This window comes from Schistocerca serialis, chromosome 9 (assembly GCF_023864345.2).
Source record: "Schistocerca serialis cubense isolate TAMUIC-IGC-003099 chromosome 9, iqSchSeri2.2, whole genome shotgun sequence".
NCBI lineage: Eukaryota > Metazoa > Arthropoda > Insecta > Orthoptera > Acrididae > Schistocerca > Schistocerca serialis.
Genome location: NC_064646.1, coordinates 440,073,259 through 440,097,392, shown reverse-complemented (window position 1 = coordinate 440,097,392; position 24,134 = coordinate 440,073,259). Strand labels below are relative to the sequence as shown.

General features: G+C 38.7%; 1 protein-coding gene across 1 annotated transcript in view; it reads right to left on the bottom strand.

Moving 5' to 3' along the window:
* The window catches only part of LOC126418807 (solute carrier family 15 member 4-like), a 65,370-nt gene that overhangs the window by 4,545 nt on the left and 36,691 nt on the right, over window positions 1–24,134 (bottom strand). Inside the window, exons 6-7 of the mRNA XM_050085744.1 lie at window positions 9,524–9,605; window positions 9,319–9,437 (exon numbers count right to left, since the gene is read on the bottom strand). Coding sequence (XP_049941701.1) covers window positions 9,319–9,437; window positions 9,524–9,605 — 201 coding nt within the window. The remainder of the gene's footprint in view (window positions 1–9,318; window positions 9,438–9,523; window positions 9,606–24,134) is intronic.

The window sequence follows — 24,134 nt, the reverse complement described above, 5'->3', positions numbered from 1 at the left end:
ACTGCAATGTCAGAATTGCTTCTCTGTTGCCTTTACCTTTCCTAAACCCAAACTGATTGTTATCTAACACATCCTCAATTTTGTTTTCCATTCTACTGCATATTATTCTTGTCAGCAACTTGGATGCACGAGCTGTTAAGCTGATTGTGCAATAATTATCACACTTCTCAGCTCCTGCAGACTTCGGAACTGTGTGGATGATATTTTTCCAAAAGTCAGATGGTATGCCACCAGGCTCATATGCTCTACACACCAATGTGGATAGTCATTTTGTTGGCACTTCCCTCAATGATATTAGAAATTATAATGGAATGTTGTCTATCCCTTCTGCCTTATATAATCTTAAGTCCTCCAAAGCTCTCTTAAATTCTGATTCTAATACTGGATCCCCTATCTCTTTTAAATTGACTTCTGTTTCTTCTTCTATCACAGGAGACACATTTTTCCCTTCATAGGGACCTTCAATGTACTCTTTCCACCTATCCACTCTCTCCTCTGCATTTAATAGAGGAACTCCCATTGCACCCTAGCTTTTAATTTCACCAAAAGTTGTTTTGACCTATCTATATGCTGAGTCAGTCCTTCTGACAATCATTTCTTTTTTGATTTCTTCACATTTTTCATGCAGCCATTTTGACTTGGTTTCCCTGCACTTCCAATATATTTCATTCCTTAGCAACTTGCACTTCTGTATTCATGAATTTCCCTGAACATTTTTGTGCTTCCTCCCTTCATCTATCAACTGAAGTATTACTTCTGTTACCTTTCTTGTACCTATGTTTTTCTTTCCAACTTCTGTGATTGCCCTATTTAGAGATGTCCATTTCTCTTCAACTGTACTGCCTACTGAGCTATTCCCTATTGCTGTTTCTATAGCCTAAGAAAACTTCATGCGTATCTCATCATTCCTTAGTACTTCTGTACGCCACTTCTTTGCATATTGATTCTTCCTGACTAATCTCTTAAACTTCAGCCTTCTCTTCATCACTACTACATTGTGAGTTGAGCCAATATCTGCTCCTGGGTATGCCTTACAATCCAGTACCTGATTTCAAAATCTGTCTGATCTTGATGCAATCTAACTGAAATCTTCCCATGTATCACCTCCTCTTGTGATTCTTGAACAGAGTCTTTGCTATTACTAGCTGAAATTTATTACAGAACTCTCTCATTCTCTGTCCCAAGTCCATATTTTACTGTAACCATTTCTTCCACTCCTCCTCCTACAACTGCATTCCAGTTCCCAATTGCCCTTAGAATTTCATATCCTTTTATGTACCGTTTACCCTTTCAATATCCTCGTATGCTTTCTCTATCTCTTCATCTTCAGCTTGCGACGTCAGCATGTATTTATGAACTATCGTTGTTGGTGTTGGTTTGCGGTCAATTCCGATACAATATCACTGAATTATTCACAATAACACACTCTCTGCCCTACCTTCCTACTCATAATGAATCCTACTCCCATTATACAATTTTCTGCTGTAGTTGATATTATCCTACGTTCCTCTCACTAGAAATCCTTGTCTTCTTTCCATTTCACTTCACTCATCGCTTCTATATCTAGATTGAGCCTTTGAATTTCCCTTTTCAGATCTTCTAGCTTCCCTACCATGTTCAAGATTCAGCCATTCCACGTCCCGAGTCATAAAACATTATCATTGGTTATTCAATCTTTTTCTCATGGTCACCTACCCTTGGCAGTCCCCTCCCGGAGATCAGAATGGGGGACTATTCCAGAATCTTTTGCCAATGGAAAGATCATCATGACACTTTCTCAATTACAAGCCACATGTCCTGTGGATACACTGTGACGTTTGCCTGCTTTATTTCTTTGTTGATTGTCCTCGGTGTTGACGTACTACGTTGCTACACTGGCTGAAAAATGGGGTTTGTAATTTCAACACTGACTACAGGTGCACAGTTGCGTTTCACAGTTCTTTACTTTCACTGTTCACAACCCTCCAATAATACACAGTTATATGTCCAGTGCACAATTGTTTACCTTTCGATAAGCCTCATTAATAGTTTGCTGGCAAATGTCCACATACTGCTACAACAGTTTACTGCTGAACATCTACAAGCAGTAACAACCTAACCACACAGTTCACAGTCTTTCAAATAAATTGTTTTAACACACGACCTATTCTTGTTACACTTATTTCATGGTTAAGTTGATGCACTGTTGTTGTTCTAACCAACACAGGTTTCTTGTCTGAAACTCGGCCGTGGACTGATCGTCTCGGGCCCAAAAACTGGACCTTTATGTATCCTCACAATAATAGGTACTGAAAATACACATTGTTCAATGTTTACAAAAATTACAATTAAAACTTAACTCATTGAATTAACTGAATACATCAAAAAATTGGTTATTTTAGCAGTTTCTTCTACTACAAGAATTAGGCCAAATTATTTGTTTAAATGATACATACACACACACACACACACACACACACACACACACACACACACAAGACGAAAGGATGTGGGTTTTAAGGGAGAGGGTAAGGAGTCATTCCAATCCCGGGAGCGGAAAGACTTACCTTAGGGGGAAAAAAGGATAGGTATACACTCGCATACACACACATATCCATCCGCACATACACAGACACAAGCAGACATCAAAGGGGGGGAGGGGGGGAGGGGAGGGAAGCAGCAATGTATGGTTCAGAAATATGGAGCATGACTAAGCGAGAAAGGGAAAAACTATTAATATTTGAAAGAAGAGTAATGAGGAAAATATGGGATCCAGTTTCTGATAACGGAGAATGGAGGAGGAGGAAAAACGAGGAAATCTGCCTTCTGATGCGACAACCAACTATCCTACAGAAGATAAAGAGCAAAAGAATCCAATGGGTGGGCCATATAGCCTGTATGCCAGATGGAAGACAGGCGAAGATGGCACTAGCAGGGGAACCAAACACCAAACGCCCCACTGGACGACCAAGGCAGTGCTGGATGGACGACACAGCGAAGGACCTAGCAGTCCTGGGAAATGAAGACACCTGGAGGAACCTGGCCCAAAACAGGAAGGAATGGAGGCAGTTTGTGGAAGCAGCACCTGGTCTGCAGAACCTGTGATCGCTGAATATCTATCTGTCAACAATAGAATTTAAGTTACGAAACAATTACTGATTTCACTCTATAACAAAAGATACTAACTAGGAATAGTCGAAATAAATTAGAAAACCAATTGCATACATAAAACTAAGCACGAAATTAGATCTGGTGGTATATTCTTTAAAAATGTGGGCCACCCTTTCTCTTTTATGAAAATGCAGATTATACTCATGTATGTTAATGGTAATTAGTCACACATGAAAAAAAGAATCTTAAGGAGGCAGATGGCAGAACAAGAGGGGAAGTAAAAATATCCCAGCTAGCTTTGTCACAACACATTATGTGTCTTTAATCCAGAGGTTTCCATTGCCTTCTGCATCCACATGCCATTGACCATTAATGATTCTTCTGCCTTTAGGGCAGTTCCCCCCTCCCCCCTTCCCCTCAACAAGAGAGGACAGTGCCCTGAACCTCAGTCTCTCCTCCACTGTTGGCAAAATGAGGGTGACTTCTTATGCCAGAAGTTTTCGGCTGCCAATGCTGATTATTAATCAAAATTTGAGTGTTAATGAGTTTGAAACCTGTGACTGAGAACGTTTTTATTACTAATCAAGACGTTACCCTTAGACTAAGGATGCAATGCATACTGCTTGTTTAAATCTAACAGCTATTGTTCTGTATCACAGAGCGATACATCAGCAATACAGTCACTGTCTTCCAAATGCCAACATTATTCCCAAATGTGTCTTGCCATACAACATTGAAAGGATTTGCCTTTTGTTTGGACACAGTCCAGGGAAACCTTTGCATGAATGCAGTACCTCTATTTATCAATAAAATGTGATATGCCCACACTGGGTAAGGAATTTTTTAAATTGACATTTTCCCAACCATTGTGTCAGTCATACTGGATATGGTGAAGCTGTGTTCAGATTTTGGTCCTCTAGATCTCCAGATCTGACATCCATGGATTTCTTTTTATGGGGTTGTGTTAAAGAACCTTTGTATGAGCTTCCTTTACCAAAAACAATTCTAGAACTCGAAGAACGCATCTGTAATTCGTTTGCATTCCTAACTTGACATACACTTCTGAATCTATGGTGTAAAATGGATTATCACTTAGTTGTCCATGATTGACAGGAGTCTTATAAAATATCTATAAAGCACATAAAAAGTATATATTTCTTTTACATTACTGGTAATTCTTACTGATACATTTGTAATGGCTATATTCATTTTGAACTGCCCCATGCATTGCAATGCAATATACTATTTGAATGTAAGTGGAGAACCTTTTATCTATAAATGTAATTGCACCAAAGGTAGAGTAACTTGCGAAATCCTGCATGTTGTTTACCAGCTGACATGTCCTCATTGCACAGCAACCTACACAGGAATGACCACCACTAAACTGGCTCACTGCATAAATGGACACAGCAGGAGAGTAGCTTCAATGGGTCTCTCAGTACTCAGTTGCTGAGAATAATCTACAGCACCTATTCTGAAACTAACTGAACATAATACTTCTGTAAAAATTTGACACAGTTATGATAGTGTTTGCTGTCTCAGACAGGAAATGGAGAAAGAATAACAAGAGCTTGATATCTATGTGGTCACGAAGTCCATAAATTGTGCCATTCCACTGAAGAGATCCAATATATCCCAATTTCTGCCACTGACAACTACTACTGTCAGAGACATCTACTCTCCAAAAGGTCCATGTTCTCAAACATTTGTCTCACTGAAGCTGCATTTAAATAAACATGACATTCTTGAAAATCCCACAGTTGAATGCTGGTGTTTGTTCTGCCATGCACTCACCTGCAAGTTGAGAACAGGGATCTCTTTCAGGGTAGCCTACATGTTCCTAACTCTCATTATAAACATCATTTGAAGCTGGATTTTACATCTTGTGTGGTAGAGGGTATGTAAGGCCGACATTCTACAACTCTTAATTAATCAAATAGTGTTCACTGACCACCATCAACACATCAAACTTCACGCACAATGGATTTCACAATATATTCTCTTGATCCATTTATAATCTATAGTGAACTTGCACTTTAGACCCCCCCCCCCCCCCCCCCTCCCCCAGCCCTTCTCTCTCTCTCTCTCTCTCTCTCTCTCTCTCTCTCTCTCTCTCTCTCTCTCTAGTTTTGATAGACAGACTGTGCTAGCACCTTGAAACAGCATAAATCCTGCGTGAGGATGGCTTAACCTTCGCAATAAAGTAGGGGTACTACGCTAATGACATATCAGACTTCTACGCTAAAATGGGAATATGAACTGTCCCATATGAGAACAATCTGCCCATGTTCATCTTCAATTAATTGAAAAAACAATGACCAGCAACATGTCTAGACTGCTGGAAAACTCACTTTTTCTGGAAAAAGGAATGTGGCTCTGTAATATTTCAAAACTTCATACACACTAAACTCACACTTTGGCTGAACCATAGACAAATTTATCTAAAATGTAACTGCTGATTTATGTCTTTGTCTCATCTGTGAAAAAACATAGCTCACATTTGGTCATAATTTGTCTTCATTACCATAAAAACATCAAATTGCCGATCTCTCTGATTTCAAGCAATGGACCAAGCGAAGATGAACATTCTGTGTTTCATGGAGGCATTAGTCAGTCAATAAGCCCATAAACAAGAACCTCGGACTGTAAATCTGCTTTCAAGCTTGAATTCTTTCACAAATGTGGAGGCATGCCACCACACACACACACACACACACACACACACACACACACACACACACACACACACACTTTTTCATACGGCACTATATCAGTTATAACCTCAATAATATAACACCAGAGACAGTTGATTTCCTCTTTACTGGTTCAAGGTATTCCAGTTAACTGTTTTCAGTATTACCAACTACCTTAAACTTAAAAAGCAAAGCATTTATCATATTGTACATTGATTTTACTGTATTACAAGACGTGTAAATTGACTAAATAATATGGTCTTTTCTTGCAGATTCCCTCTAATCAACTTTCTGCTGTTAGTGCAGATCAAGCTATTTGTTATGTCAACAGATGATGTTATTCCATTTTTGAAAAGCACTGTATTTTTAATACATCAGTTAAAAATACAAGGTTATTGTGACTCCTGGAGTCCTCAGATTGTAACATCCACAATATTACAACAAACTATACAAGTGTGAGCATACACTTTTTTGGCTACTGTCATCCTCAGTAGAACTTTTCAGGGTATGTGACTGTGTTGTCATGTTTCAGCCACTGTTGCAAGTAACCTTCGTAGAGGTAGTACATCTACTACTGGGCCAATGCCATATTAAGATGTCCCTACACGAACCTCTGATAGTCTGGTTCCAGCTGTGGTGCACTGTTCAACTGAACAATGGCGAACAATCAAATTTTGATTGACGAGTGGAAGTCCAAGCGAATGCTTGTCTGTGATGAACTTCTGGAATTGTGTAGAAATTATGTTACTTTCTTGGACAATGTTGTAACAGGGGACAAGTCATGGGTTTTCAGATGTAACACTGAGATGAAGAGACAGAGCTCTGAGTGCCACACCTCCCACTCTTCACTTCCAAAGGTGGCATGCATGAGCAGATCCACATTAAAGACAATGCTCACTATCTTCTGGTAAACCTTGCGGGATGTAAGGTCGTGATCCATGAAACTCTTCAGCTCCTAACGTTTCGTCCAGTGCTTCGCTGGACATCTTCAGAGGGGTGTTTCTCCTCCGGTGAGTCTTGCCGACTGACGGGTCGGACGTCTGAGAGCGACTTATGTATCGTAGAACGTCCGACCCGTCAGTCGGCAAGACTCACCGGAGGAGAAACACCCCTCTGAAGATGTCCAGCGAAGCACTGGACGTAACGTTAGGAGCTGAAGAGTTTCATGGATCACGACCTTACATCCCGCAAGGTTTACCAGAAGATATGTCATCCGGTCGTGAAAGCCTTCATACAATGCTCACTATCTTTTCATGGTAATGACATCATTCACTACGAGTTTATACCTACCAACAGACTGTCGATGCTGTCTTATGTCCACATCAGATCACACTCGGCCAGTTCCTGGAAACTCTATCAATGCTTTCACACCCAGCCACACAACCTTCTAGATACAGGATTATCGGTGCAAAAACTATATGGCAATGCTGCCCCACACTGTCCACAGTCCTGATCTCACTCTGGCAGACTTTTTTTCTTTCATTTCCTCAAATCGCAACATCCTTGACATCAGTTTGAGACTATCGACAATGTAAAAGCTGCTGTTATGCGTGTCCTAAATGTCATTTTAACCCAAGCCTTCCAGGATGCCTATAATGCTTGGAAATCTCACTGGAAAAATTTATTGATGCATTGTATCCCTCTGACCAGTAAATTACTTTTTATGGACTTAGTGACATTACTTTCCAGACAAACCTTTACTTGAAGAAAATGGTAGTTTTGAACTTTTATCCCTATTATTCTTGTTATAACAAGTTTTTTGTTATAATTTTGAATAATTATGAAAACTCTTGTGCATGCATATTTTTCACCAGAAGTATCCTAATAATGTTTGGAGGACATAGCTTATACTGTTTGTGTCTCATGTGTACATATTTTCTATGTAATTTTGAGAAAAACTGGAGTAAGCTAGAAGGAAAGATGGATAATATATATGAACTAAGAGGGAACAACAAGAATACAAGACCAAGAACATAGTGCTCTGATTAAAAAGGGTGTATGACAGATAAAAAGTCTTTCACCCCTATAGTTCAATTTATACATCAAAGAAATAAAAGCAAGATTTGAGATTAGCATTAAAATTCGGGGTGAAAGGATATAATGATAATAATATTCACTGACATTGCTATTGTCAGTGAAGGCAAAGAAGTAATAAAGGACACATTGTATGGAATAAACAGTCTAATGAGTAAAGAATATGGATTGAAACTAAACCAGAAAAAGACACATGTAATGAGAAGTAGCAGAAATGACAATACCGAGAAACATAACATCAGACTTGGTGATCACGAAGTAGGTGAAGACTTTTGCTGTCTTGTAAGCAAAATAACCCATGATGGAGCAAGCAAGGATGACATACAATGCAGACTAACACAGGCAAAGAAGGCACTCCTGGCAAAGAGAAGTCTACTAGTATCAAATATTGGCCTTAATCTGAAGAAGAAATTTCTGAGTATGTATGTGTGGAGCATCATAGGCTATGGAAAAACTTGCAAAGAAGGGAATCTAAGCATCTGGGATGTGGTGCTATAGAAGGATGTTGAATATTAGGTGGACTGATAAGATTAGGAAGGTGTAGAATATGGAGAAGAAAGTGACAAACGGAAAACACTGACAAGAATAAGGGACAAAGACATCAGGAAATAATTTCCCTGGTACTAGAGGAGCTTCAGAGGGTAAAAACTGCAGGGGAAGACAGAGATTGAAATACAACTAACAAATAATTGAGGATGAAGGGTGAAAGTGTTACTCTGAGATAAAGAAGTTGGCATTCCCAGCACTCTCCCTGTATTATTTATATAAATCACAGAAAACCCAAATCAGTATTATGAGAAGGAAAGTTGCTACTCACCATATAGTGTAGATGCTGAGTCACAGGTAGGCACAACAAAGAGACTCAAAGTTATAGCTTTAGGCCGTTAAGGTCTTCGTCAACAATAGACAATCTGTCTACTGTTGACAAAGGCCTAACGACCAAAAGCTACAATTGTGAGAGTCTTTTGTTGTGTCTATCTATGACTCAGCATCTCCATTATATGGTGAGTGGCAATTCTCCTACTCATAATATTGTTACATTCCATCCTGGATTTTCCATTGTTTGAAAACTCAAATCAGCATGGCCGAATGTAGATTTGAGCAGTTATCTTGAATATACAAGTCCAGTGTCTTATCCCTGTGCCATCTTGCTCATTAATTAGACAAACAGAAGCACTTTTTAGTAGAAACAACACAAGAAAATAAAACATGAATACCCCAATTAGTATTTTTAAAACAAGTTACAAATAATGTAAGAGTAAAAAGTATACTCAAATGAAAGAGTTCATTTGTAACATACACAGAAAACTGCCAACCAATCTAAAGATTGATGAAAAATGATGAAAAATACAAACACAGACCCAAAACGTTTTTAAATATTCCCGAAAATTTATCTGCTAACTATTTTAACTGCAATTTTCTCCACACCAGTATTTCTGTCTTCTAAATGCCTCTTATACTAAAAAGCAAATATAAATATGTAAGTGAAAGGTACTCATACCTGCAACACCTGCAAAGACTTCAGCACTGCCAACTAGGCAGTACTGTGGGATCTGCCACAACAAAGATATGTCACTTGCGTTGTACGTAGTGTTGTGTATAACTTGTTGAATGGCATGCCTGCAAATAAGGAAATTTGTGTATTTTTCCAGACATTTTGCATGAATGACATATCAAATATAGCGACATATTTTGAATGTATTTACCCCTGCTGCCAGCGTTTTAGCGAAAAATATTCCAGGACACCTGCTGCTACGGCTGCAGAAAAACTGAACCCCATTCCTAGACCTGGTTAAATAACACAGAGAGAGATTTCATTTCTTAATTATATGCTATGTAAAAATTTTAATGTCGTTCAAACTCAAAGACGAACATTACATTAGTATTTCTTTAAGCAATGACAGCCGAGTAACTGTTAAAACAGAACACAGTAATAAAAGCAACAGAAAAATCATATAGAAATAAAGTATTTCAGGTTTCCAGGGACAATAGCTTGTTTTTAATAATAAAAGATGGTAATGAAAAGTCCTGGTGGAATGTAAATAATTTAAGGTATGAAGGTAACAAATGACCAGAGTTGAGGTGCTGAGTCATTGAAAGGCACATAAGAATGATGACTTAGATCACCATATAGGTTGTGTGTGTGTTGCGGGGTGGGGGGGGGGGGGGGGACAGGAAGCCTTCACTCTTTAAATTATTTAATGATAAAACACTTATTTGTCACGCAATATATCATATTATATAAACACCTATCTGTGAGAGGTAGTCAGAAAGTACTGCCTCTTATTTCACATCATGTAAAATATTGTAGTAATATAACAAATTTGACTTTCATTTCTCTATTCCAACGTCATCAAAAGCATTTGACCTGTGTAGTTTATGGTATTCTCCTAGAAAAGCTAATATTACAATGTCAAGGCTCTTGCTGGGAAATGTTTTTCATCCTGCTTAACTAAAAGATGCAGAGTGCCACATTAAGAAATCAGACAATATAAATAATAAAAAAGAATCCTTAAAGTGGGGAATAATCACAAGTTGTACTGCAGGGATTGATACTGGGGCAGCTATTGTTGTTGTCATCAACTATCACTGAATGTAAATAAAACACAATATGTGCCATTGATTATAACAAAGGATGTGACGACACCGCAAAAAATACTTCACGAGGGAAAGCATCATTAGATCCAACAGAAATTCCAAGTTCTTGAGTGTTGATAAGACCCCAAAGCAGAAAACGTGTTACAATCATCTTATGATTCTAAGCTCTGCTATTTTCCTTTATGGACAATAGTAGACCTCAGCTGATTTACTTTTTCCTTGTATAGGGACTAATGTCTTGTGGCATCACGTTTTGGGCTACTCTTAATTGGCAAAAAAAAATGTTCATTACACAGAAGTATGTAATCAGAACAATATGTGGTGTCCAATCAAGAACCTCTTGCATACAGCTCTTTAAACTGTTGGACACATGTCACAACTGTGTTAAGTACATTTACCCAATTATGCAATTTTGTGTATACCTCAGTTCAAAAACAACAATAACATTGAAGAATATAATACTAAAAGGAGAAATATCTTACACTGTCCAGCACTCAGCTTTATTGTGCACAGAAATGAGTGATGAAGATACAAGATTTGCATGGAACATGCAAATAACCTACTTTCCTTGGAAAGATGAATGTATTCCATCAACAGCTGGCAGCACTGTAATGTTTGTGAAAATGGCTTACATTGACATGAATACCAAACAACAGACAGTGACAATGTCTGAATGGTGAAGGTAAAACCTCAATGCCTGTTCACAAAAGGTTGAAGAGTTTTATAGGATGCTACACGATGTATCAGCTTAGTAAGAAGGTGAGTTTATCATTGTATGGAAAACACAGGATGAATGTCACAGCCAACAAAAGTTGAGTATACAATGGGGCACCAAACACCCGATCATATGCCATTGTCAACTGTGTGATACATAAAGACATTGATATTTTGTAACACCAGACATAAACTGAGTAAGCTTTATGTCTGTGTGTAATGCAACACTCCAATGCTTTTGTATGGCAATATAAGAGCACTGCTGAAGTAATACAACTTTGGGACAGTATGGTCCATTCAGTCTTCTTCTGTTTAGCCTACTAAAAGAAACTAGTTCTGGCACACATATATATGATGCAGCATTAATACCTTGTTTATAAGCAGGATAAAAACAGATGAAAAGGGTGGAGATTATACTGAAAGGTGAACAGTCTGTCTGAAGATCATAATTTTGTTCTGTATACTTTTTTTCCTATATTAAAATAGAAATACAAAGCCATTAGTTTCCAAGCAATCCTCAGCCTCTTATTACTAACCTTTCAGGTAAGTTAGTTATAATTTCTATGGTATTCTTATCACTTCCACCATAACTCTCATCTGCTCGGGACAATATGTCTAAAAGACAATATCCATACTTTACCCCTGAAGGCTCTTATTGCCACACAAAAATATTCTCTCTCGGTGAGTCTCTGAATGTACTCCTAATTTCATATAAGATCAAAAGTAAACGAAATGAGGAAGATACAGTGGCCTTCCGAAATGGAGTTACGTGAATCCAGTAAAAGGGGGAAATATGTCAACAGAACCAGGATAGTGAGAGATTGAGTAGAAAGTTACCTAAAACCTCTGGTCAAGGGAAACACATATTTCTTCACTGAAAACAGCAAGAGCCATATAATCTCTTTTTCCCTGCTCCAGAGTGCACACAGGGCTGTAGGTGATACCTGAATTTGCTTGCGTTGTGCATAAAAATTCATAGCTGCCATTGTGCTTAATGCGCTCTATCCAGAAATATCTAGACTGAAGAAGGAAAGACGTCAACATTTTGCTATCATCTTGTTATTGGATTCTAACTATCTTTAGTTCACAACCATATGTTGAATCTGCTGTCTTCTGTTGAATCTCATGTTACTTTCAGTGGCTACCTTAGTTCTTTTGGTCCACAGCTCAAGCGCTGCTACAATTCTGAGATGATGAAATTCGATGTTTACAGTATCCTGGAGTAAGTAATCAATGATTCTACTCCAGAAGGAGAAATGGACTATTCCAACATTGAACCAGATTTGCATACAGTTGAATTCTTTGATAAATGATAAAGAAAAGGAGTAATGTAGTGAAATGTTTGCAATAAAGTATCAACTGAAGGAACATTTGTAAAATTATTTGGGTACTGAAACATGTCATAATGCAGTGCAGTCTTTTGAGTCACAGTGACTGCCTGAAACACCAACACAACAGATGTAAATCTGGAGGATGTGTGGCTGATTACTTTCCTCCCCAGCACCCATTCCACAGAATTTCTAGTATACACCCATTCCACAGAATTTCTAGTATAAAAGCACCACATGATCCAACTTCCAACTGCAAAAGATTGTGCATGCAAGAATTCAACAATGGAAAATCCAGGTTGGAATGTAAAATATAATGAAAAGAAAAGTTGCTACTCACCATACAGCAGAGATGCTGAGTCGCAGATAGGCTCAACAAAAAGAATCTCACGATTATAGCTTTAGGCCATTAAGGTCTTTGTCAACAACAGATGACAGACACACATACACACACGCACTCACACACGACTGCAATCTCAGGCAACTGAAACCACACTGCGAGCAACAGCACCAGGGCATGATGGGAGTCGCGACTGGGTGGGGATAAGAAGGAGGCTGGGGTGAGGAGAGGGAAGGATAGTATAGTGGGGGTGGCAGACAGTGAAGTGCTGCAGGTTAGACAGAGGGCAGGGGAGAGTGGAGGGGGGCTGTAGTGGAAAAGGAGAGCAATAAAAAGACTGGATGTGATGATGGAATGATGGCTTTATAGTGCTGGATTGGGAACAGGGAAGAGGATGGATGGGTGAGGACAGTGATTAATGAAGTTTGTGGCCAGGAGGGTTATGGGAACGTAAGTTGTATTGCAGGGAAAGTTCCCACCTGCACAATTCAGAAAAGTTGGTGATGTGCGAAGTATCCATATAGGACAGGCTGTGAAATAGTCATTGAAATGAAGGATATCATGTTTGGCAGCTTGTTCAGCAACAGGGTGGTCCACTTGCTTCTTGGCCACAGTTTGTCGGTGGCCATCCATGTAGACAGACAGCTTGTTGGTTGTCATGCCTACATAGAATGCAGAACAGTGGTTGTATTTTAGCTTGTACATCACATGACTGGTTTCACAGGTAGCTCTGCATTTGATGGGATAGGTGATGTTAGTGACTGGATTGGAGTAGGTGGTGGTGGGAGGATTTATGGGACAGGTCTTGCATTTAGGTTTATTACTGGGGTATGAGCCATGAGGCAAGGGATTGGGAGCAGGGGTTGTGTAAGGATGGACGAGTATAATGTGTAGGTTCGGTGGACGGCGCAATACCACTGTGGGAGCTGTGGGTAGGATGGTGGACAGGACATTTCTTATTTCAAGGCATTACGAGAGGTAATCAAAACCCTGGCGAAGAATATAATTCAGTTTCTCCACTCCAGAAGAGTACTGAGTTAGGAGGGGAATGCTCCTCTGTGGCTGGAAGGTGGGACTTTGGAGGTGGTGGGAGACTGGAGCAATAAGGTACGGGAGATTTTATTTTTGTACAAGGTTGGGAGGATAATTATATTATATAATTATCCTCCCAACAAAGATAAGACACAGGAGGTTTCTTTTTTTTTTTTTTTTTGTACAAGGTTGTACAACCTTGTACAAAAACAAATCTCCAATGCCTTATCTTTCCAGTCTCCCACAACCTCCCAAAGTCCCACCATCCAGCCACAGAGGATCATTCCCTTGTAACTCAGTACCCCCAGGACTGGAGAAACTGAATTACATTCGCTGCCAGGATTTCGATTACCTCTCGCCATGTCCTGAAATGAGAAATGTCTTGCCCACTACTCTTCCCACCCCTCCCACAGTGGTATTCCCCCATCCACTGAACCCACAAAATATACTCGTCCATCCTTACACAAACCCTGCTCCCAATCCCTTACCTCATGTCTCATACCCCTGTAACAGACCTAAATGCAAGATCTGTCCCATACATCCTCCCACCACCACCTACTCCAGTCCAGTCACTAACATCACCTAACCCATCAAAGGCAGGGCTATCTGTGCAACCAGTCATGTGATCTACAAGCTAAGCTGCAACCACTGTGCTGCATTCTATGTAGGCATGATAACCAACAAGCTGTCTATCTACATGAATGGCCACCGACAAACTGTGGCCAAGAAACAGGTGCTGAACACACTGCCAAACATGATATCCTTCATTTCAATGACTCTTTCACAGCCTGTCCCATATGGTTCCTTCCCATCAACACCAGATTTTCTGAACTGCATAGGTGGGAACTTTCCTTGCAATACATCCTACATACCCGTTACCCTCCTGGCCTCAACTTCCATTAGTCACTGTCCTCTCCCATCCAGCCTCTCCCCTGTTCGCATTCCAGCTCTACACAGCCATCATTCTACCATCTCATCCAGTTTTTTTACTTCTCTCCATTTCCACTACTCCCCCCCCCCCCCCCCCCCTCTCCCTGACCAACATCTAAACTACAGAACTTCACTGTACACCACCCCCACCATACCATCCCTCCCCCACCCTGCCCCAGCCTTACCCCCACCCAGTTGCCACTCCCATCATGCACTGGTGCTGCTGTTCGCAGTGTGGTTTGAATTGCCTGTGACTGCAGTCATGTGTGTGAGTTGTGTATGAGTGTCTGTTTTCTATTGCTGATTAAGGCCTTATTGTCCGAAAGCTTTAATTGTGAGAGTCTTTTTGTTGTGCCTATCTGTGACTCAGTATCTTTGCTATATGGAGAGTAGCAATTTTCCTTTTCATAATACTGTGTGCAAGAATTATAATATATTTCCTTTTACGAATTAACTACTTAGACAATACCAATTTCGATTTCAAAATGGTTTATTCACAGAATATGCTGTTTTAAATTCTGTATAATATGATTTGTGAACTGAAAATGACAAATATTATCAGCCTGCATTTTCTGTGACTTGACAAAAGTATGTGATTGTGCACTTCACAGTACTGTATTTACTCAAATCTAAGCCGCACTTTTTTTCCAGTTTTTGTCATCCAAAAAACCGCCTGCGGCTTAGAATCGAGTGCAAAGCAAGCGGAAGTTGTGAAAAATATTGGTGGGTGCCGCCACAACTAACTTCTGCCGTCGAATATATGTAGCGCTACACAGGCATGCTTTGTAGGCACAAAGATAAATACTGGCACCAAAACCTCTGCGTCAGTAAATAAATTAAAAAAAAAAAAAAAGGTAAAAGACGAGCTTCTTTCTCCGCCCCGAGTTTCGACCACTGCATTTTCATACATTATCCAACGAAGTAAATACAAATTCCATATTGTTCATCTTCGAATGTAGCAGCATTTCAATGTACTACGAAAATCCGACTGGCAAGACTGTTTGGGATGTTTGTCAAGATGGCCAACTCTACATTCTGAATTTTTTCCTATCTGTGAGAAGAGATGGTTGCTAACAGGATCTTTTATGAATTGTGAATCACATGCAGTATTCTCTTCACCATAAGAATAATACAAATATAAACATTTTGCCATGTATTGCTTCGTGTTTGCTGCTATCTCATTTAAATCCTGTCTGCCTCAAACTATGAAACTAGAGTGAGACAACAGCAAACGCGGAAGAATATACATATCATGTCATGTTTATATTCGTATATGTAATAGTGATACAGTCCGAAATGAAGCATGGCAATTGACTAGATTTTTAAATCTAAGATGACTCCAATTTCTGTGCAGAATGTAATGTACTAAAGAGGCACCTGCAAAGATTTTCAAAGGGAGAAAAAATTTTCGCTAAACTCTCGTTCAGAACATCTTCTATAATACGCAGTCTATTATTTGGTTCTTGTTGATCATCATCAAAGAAAGCAGCAGTGTAAGTAACAACAAGTAAAAGTCTCTTGCCATTGTTTCGCTAATGAGACAATTCTTCGGTAGCGCACACAAAGCAAGCCATGCCGCGAGCGGCGACAGGCCGTAAACACGTACTATCAGAATGCGACAAACAATGCATGACACAGTACAGTAATGCATTTTCAGCTTAGAGTGACGTTAACACCTATAACAAAAAGAACTGCGCTTATCAGATCAAAGAAAAATAAGCAATCAATTCAAACTGGATGAAGCACGTGAAAAAGGAAGGGTACCCATATAAATACGGACGGAGCGTCTGACGCATAGCAATGGCTACCTGGTAAAGCTTAACTGCTAAGCTTACGACTCGAACCAAACTACTGTCGTTATATCATTCGACCTAAATTGTGTCTCATATTACAATGGACCAACTTTGTTTCGATTTGGAGATGCAGCCTAAAACTTTTCTCTCCCCCTGAATTTCTAGTCTCAAACTTCAGGTGCGGCTTAGATTCGGGAAATTTTTTTTTTGCTTGATTTCGAGTCTCATTTTTCAGGTGCGGCTTAGATTCGAGTGCGGCTTAGATTCGAGTAAATACGGACTCTCCTAAAGAAGCTCAAATATTATGGCACCAGAGGTCTTGCTGGTAAATGTTTTTCATTCTATCCCACTACAAGGTTGCACTACAGCTATACCACAGGCACTGGTTTTGTGTCTGCTCTTGTTTTTGTTATATATAAATGATCTATCATCATCATATATGTAAAGAAGCAGAAATTGTTATCTTTGGTAAACATGCAAGTAGTATATTCAAGGCTATTCTCAATGTTATTTTAATGTTCTGCCACTAATCGTCATTTGCCTTCTTGCTTCCCTACACAGTGTTGTTAAGTCCAAATTACAAGCATTTAATTTTGTACACTCTTTTAAATGCTCTTTGTTCAATATCGAACTAATCTTGTGACATAGAAGACATTCATGAGATGGCAGGATGGAGATCTTATGCAGATGGGCAGTAGGACAGGGGAAGAGGTGTGGGAGAGGGAGTGGGAGTGGTACAGTGATAGAGGGAGAAGGAGATACTGAACAGAGTTATGTATGGAACACTGTATGCATCAAAAAATTAAGAAATTATGTAAATGGTATGCATGCTGATATATTTCTCATGAACAGATATGCTATACTTGTAAAAGTGACTTTTTTTATATCATGGGGTTACTATTATGATTCACAGTCCATACAAATAACTGACTCTTACTGTTTATGCAAATGTACATAATAAGATCAACACTAACCAAGATAAATGATATGCTGGATCACTAATAATCACACAAAAGTGTCAAAATACGTTAAGAGCCTACAGTGACTGGAGGAAGTGGCTTATGGAAAAAAACTGAAGATATTTACTCATTTTTTGGTAGTAATAATTAATACGGGTCTTGCAAGGAAACCAAAATTCAGTGAGTATTGGCCAAAAGAAGTTGCATAAATATTCAGTCAGATCTTGATAATATTTCAAAGGAGTGCAAAGATTGGCAACTTGCTTTAAATGTTCAGGAATGTACAACTGTGCACTTCACACAAAGAAAAATGGTTCAACTACGACTATAGTACCAATGAGTCACATTCAGAATCAGCAAACTCATACAAATATCTGGGTGTAAGGCTCTGTAGGGATATGAAATGGAGTGATCATGTAGACTCTGCTGTGGGTAAAGCAGATGGTAGACTTCAGTTTAGGAAACTGCTTACAAATAACTCATGTGACCCATTCTCGAATATTGCTCAACTGTGGGAACCCATACCAAATAGGACTAACAAAGAATATTGAAGATATACAGAGGAGAGCAGCACGAATGGCCACGGGTTTGTTTGACCCATGGCAGAGTGCCACAGAGATGCTGAAGAAACTGAACTGAGGCTCTTGAAAATAGATGTAAACTATCCTGAGAGAGTTTGCTGACAAGGTTTCAAGAACCACCTTTCAATGATGACTCTAGGAATATACCACAACTCCCTACATATCACTCACAAGAGGACAAGATTACAATAATTACACCAATCAAACAATCATTCTTCCAGCAATCCCTCCATGAATGTGGCGGGAAGAAATCCTAGTAAATGGTACAGTGGGACATACCCATTGCCATGCATTTCACAGTGGCTTGCAGAGTATAGATGTAGATGAATCAATATTTCTTAATTCCTTTCCTGTAACCACTGCAAGCCATGATAGGTCCAAAGCAGTTTCACCGAACTTGTACCTCAATAACAATGAGATGTGTCTTCCTTATAGCCAACCTAATCATGATTCATTTCTGACATTCGCCATTTTTAGTTCATTTTAATTCTGTGCTGAAAAGAAACACCTTGACTCTGTTCAAATCATGATGCTGCTCTTTGAATACCAATGTGTATCAAAACACAATACTCCACAGCAAATTGTGTGTAAAAATTGTTTGTACAAGACCCAGTAAACTATGTTGTGAATAATCTGTCATGAACAAGTAGACCACAGTTTTTGAACTACGGTTATACGAAAGCTGAATTTTTTTTCTTTCATGGGCATATTGAGCTGTGTCATGGGCACAGTGTAAGTTTGCCTCTACTCTTGTTCAGTATCCGATTTCATACAGATCTGGCAACAAGATGTAAAAATGTGTGTATTATATATTGTGTATGTTTGTTGTAACAATGTTTTAAAGACTTGGTTTGTTGGAGCCCAAAAGGAGATTAATGCATGAAGTAGCAGTGAGGCAGCCTCTGGTCTTCACAGAAAGCAGAGATGTAACAACACTGCAGAGTAGCTGGCCACCACACAAGCTCCCCGAAGGCTGAGAATGACAATGAAATCTTTCTCAAAAGTCAAGGTTGTTCACAATGATGGTTCCAAATGACTTTTACTTGAGAAGAATAAGCAGTCCACATACAAGCTTCATAGGAGTCAGTTCAGCAAAAGACAACAGGTCATTGCCCATGGTGGGGTCAGACTTTCTGATAAGCAGACTTACAGGTTCGGTAAGTATAATTTTTTGAATACTACCATGAACTGGTGTGGCTGCAAGATTTTTTTCTCCTAAGACAGATATATGACCAACTTTGAGTAGATTCAGCTGATAATGTTTGCTCCTATGAATTGTTTAGTTCTGCCAAGGAAGATTTTTATTGATTAATAGTATTTTCTGTGCAGAAATAATAATGAATGGTTTACGTGGAAGGAACTGTAGTAGCCAAGTCTTCATTCTGTGGTAGTCATTGATGTAATTGATTGTACCACAAATTATCCTAATTTCATCCAAGTTGCTCTGATAGCTATCTGAAAGCGCTCACAGAGGTAATTAGATTGATGCTCTTATTTTGTGGAGCGTTGGGTGCTTTTGTGGTGCCTTGAGTGAGGAATTGACTCGTGTGCGTATTATTGGATGTCTGGGCACTAGCAGATTACGACTGGAATTACTTGGCTTAGCATGTGTAACAGACAGCTAACCAGTAGCAATAAATGGTGGTTTTCAATTAACCTTTAGCACGGGTTCAACAGATTTAAATTTGTCTTTCTCAGGACAAGAAACCTGCATACACTGCAATAACACAACTTGCAATCAAAACACCATGGACCAATATTACGTGTATAACAGAAACTACTATCTACAGCAAGTGCAGGCATGTCACAAACAACATGATATATACCGACATAGGACAAGTAGTACTCATAAACTTCACATTAGGAATCAGTCAGTAAAGTTATTTCAACATGAATTGTGTCAGAAATGGTCTGTACATCCATATGTAAAAATTAAGGCCCCTAAAATCTAGAGCCTGTCACATCAGTAAAACCAACCTAATAAAATACTAGAGCATTTTAAGAGCTACATGCTGACTCAGGGGGAGTGGAGAGTGACACCAGGAAAACAAATCTTGTGGCGCACGCACTGATAAACATGTATACTTTGTGGCATAAACAACCAATAAGCATAAGCACATAGAAATTACTAACAGAAATACAGCATGCAAATCAATGAGTATAGAATAAGATGTTTAAAAAGACAAATATATAAAATATGCTAGCATATGTTAAGACCCTTATAGGACTATCTGTAATTATCATACAAAAATAGTGATGTCTGTGCATAAGTACGTCATTACAAGCATAATGACAGCAACGACATAAATATAAATTCCAGTATATCATCATATCAAAAGTAATAGTGCCAGTGCATAAGCATGCTATTAAAATTAAAGACAGTAAAGAGCAAAAATTCATAGTCTCTGGATAGTGGTAAACATAACAAAAGTGGGTGGCATCAATATGTTAGTACAACATAAACTGACAAACGAAACTGTATGCACAAAAATTATATAATAGAAATTTGAGGAACTGAAGCACTCACAAAGGCTACCGGCAGTTGTATGAAGATTTTTTTGCGAACAGTATGGTTTTGAAACCACTGAAAAATTGGCTACAGTGAGCTGCAGCAGGTTTTTAGTAAATTCTCATCTTTGCATTCAAAATGTTTATAGATCTCTAATTCTTCTCAAAGGTCCATCCTACACCCTTTGATTTTGCTGTAAAGAATAACCATGTCTTCCAAATTTTTCACAGTATGGTTGGCAATCAGTAGATGTTCAGCAAACGGAGTTGTGCATGTTAGCTCCTTTCTTTCCTAACAGATGCTCTTTGTATCTTGTCCTCACAGCTCTGCCTGTTTGACAAATGTAATAGCATAGGCAATTGTTGCACATTAATTTATAGACACCTGAAATGGAAAATGAGTCGCCAGTACTTTCCACTGTATGCAAAAGTTGTCTCTGCAAACTATTGTATGAAGAGAAAATTACATTACAATTATATTTATTAACTAGAAGACATTTAATTCTATACAAAATGTTTCCCAAGACGGGACTGCATACAAATTTGTTACTGTGGAAGGAAAGGTCATTCCACAACATCGAACATTCTTGAGGTTTTCTTTCTGAAGATCTACCATGCCTTGGTCCACGATGTTTTCGTTGTAAGTTATGTTATAGCATTGTATGCAGGTTTCTTGTTCTTATATGGAAGATGGGTTTAAATCTGTTGAAACCATGATAAAGGTTAACTGAAAACCGCCATTTATTGCAACTGGTTGGCTGTCCAGTACATCTACTGTTCTGTAGCCATTGCTGTAGTGCAGCTCTGTTCAAAATATTACTTGGCTTGTCATATTGACTTTGTCCACAAGCATCTAAGTTGATCATCCCCTTGACCACTGTTTAAAGTGAAACCCAGTATGGAAGAACCATCAAACAAACAGCACATAGCAAAACTGTGAATATGTTGACTATTTAAGACAAGTGGGCAAATTTCATTTAAGGAACTATAGTGAGTCGGGATTTGCCAACACATGAAGAGGCAGAGGTTTGCTGAATTGTCTAATTTTCAGGAACCAAAGGGACTGTGGCACGAAGGACTTTTTCCTTTGTTTTTTGTGTTTCATTGCTGTTCATGAGAGGAATTAATAGTTTCGTTGCTGTCACTTACACACAAGCTACATTCATCTGTACTGGAATACCCAACATTCTTAACAAAGAAAGCTAAATGCATTGCTGAAGAGTACACTAAAATAAAGAACTTGTGTTGACTGTTCATTGCAGGAGAAAGTAATACTTCTATGGCTGAAATATTTTGATACTACATCCTAGGCAATGTAATTCTACTGAGAGAAAAATATGCTTACAAATTTCACATTCGCCTAGGAAAGCAAAAGTCACCATTATCGATGAGTTAATTTGACCAAAGGTGGAGAAAACCTACAAGGAAAGTAACTAATAGGAATTAGATAATGAAAAGTAAAGAATATTCATATGTTAGGCTGATCAAAAGTACAGTGTTCATATAATTGGCTATCAACATAGTTACAGCAAGGAAGAAAAGATAATTACACAATTACTAACTGAATAAAAAAAAACTAGTTAACAGAAAGGAATTGAAATCACCCTCAATTGGGAATTGAGTTTAGTATAGAAAGGTAACTTTTGTTTATGCAATTCCTTTCCATAGTTACTGAGTATATTCGCGGATAATCAGAGGTTGCATTATCACAGCGTTACATTATGACCAGCTAAGAAATTCACAAATATTTTGAATTAAGGAGAGACAGTTTCATAATAAACAAATAAATTTTAATTACATCATATTGTAAAGGAAGAGAAATTAATTTTTCTCATACCACAGTTAAGGGAAAAATAATCCGCATCACATTAAATTGCCAATATTATGTAGCAGATGAGGATTACCTCAGATAAATGCTTGATGATATAATTTATGAGCCACAACTGAGTTTATCGCCACTGACAAAAAGCAATTTTCACATATTTTGTTAGGAAGAGTTTTTTCAAAGTTTTTTCTCAGAAGTAAATTTTTGCCTATGAAGGTGTTGCCTCTTAATATTAGTCTGAGTTGAGCCTATTTGCTAACTGTTCATTAGTCTCATTAGTTTCGGGTAAGATGTGGTAACTAAGTTTCTGACATAAGTCTTAAGTCTGCATTGCATATTGTAAAGTACAGTATGTTTTCTTATTTTTTATTTATTTATTTATTTCTGAAAGTATTTGTATGGAGTGTAGCCATGTATGGAAGTGAAAATGTAAGATAAATAGTTTGGACAAGAAGAGAATAGAAGCTTTCGAAATGTGGTGCTACAGAAGAATGCTGAAGATTAGATGGGTAGGTATTGAACAGAACTGGGAAGAAGAGAAATTTGTGGCACAACTTGACTAGAAGAAGGGATCGGTTGGTAGGACATATTCTGAGGCATCAAGAGATCACCAATTTGGTGGTGGAGGGCAGCGTGGAGGGTAAAAATCGTAGAGGGAGACCAAGAAATGAATACACTAAGCAGATTCAGAAGGATGTAGGCTGCAGTAGGTACTAGGAGATGAAGAACCTTGCACAGGATAGAGAAGCATGGAGAGCTGCATCAAACCAGTCTCAGGACTGAAGACTACAACAACATCATTTATTTTTGAGGGCCTTAGTTTCCCTTCCTTACAAGAAATAACATATATAGTCATTAAAAGAGTAGGATTGTGTATTCAACTTTCGTTAAGAAACTGTAAGGACTTTCAGCAATCCTGGAATGTAATGTGGAAAGTCAGGTATGGCAATTTATGAAATCTCCTATTATAATCAGTGTATAAATTTCTGGTGTGCTGGATGGCAGATGTACCTGAGTAGTAGCGCAACAGGAAGCTAGTTAAACACAGTGTGGTGGCTTGTGCTCGTGCAGTGGCGCACTCTTTTGTAACATTTAAATGTAATTAGAACTCTAGTCTACATGCCAGCACAGTACAATATACACCAATGAGCCTAGGCCTAAACATTATGATGAGTGCCACCTGTTGGCGCTATGGGCATGACACAGTATGCAAGGCACGCAGGTGGAGGAGCAACAAATGGGGAATCATTCAAGCAACAATACAGGCCAAAAACAGAGGAGCTCACCGACACAAGTGTCTTCGACAAAGGGAAGACTGTTATGACCTGGCAACAGGGACTGAGCATCTCAGAAAGGGCGAACCTTACCGGCTGAATGCTACTGTCGTGAGCATCCGTGGAAAGTTACTGACCGACAGTGAAACTGCGGATAGGTAACAAGGTGTTGGCTATCCACACCTCATCACAGATTGTGTAGGTCAAAGGCTTGTCCCCTCTGTAAAGCCCAATCTCATAACTTGTCCAAAACATCATACAATAGGAACAATGACATTATAAAGCAAACTTATAATTTACAGAACTAAAACGATCTTAGTTAACAAAACTGAATCGAGACATTAAAACATATTAAATAATGTTGTAATATATTGTGTGGTAATGAAAATGGTGTCCATGAAGGGTTTAATATGTTCAAATTCCAAAACAAGTCCA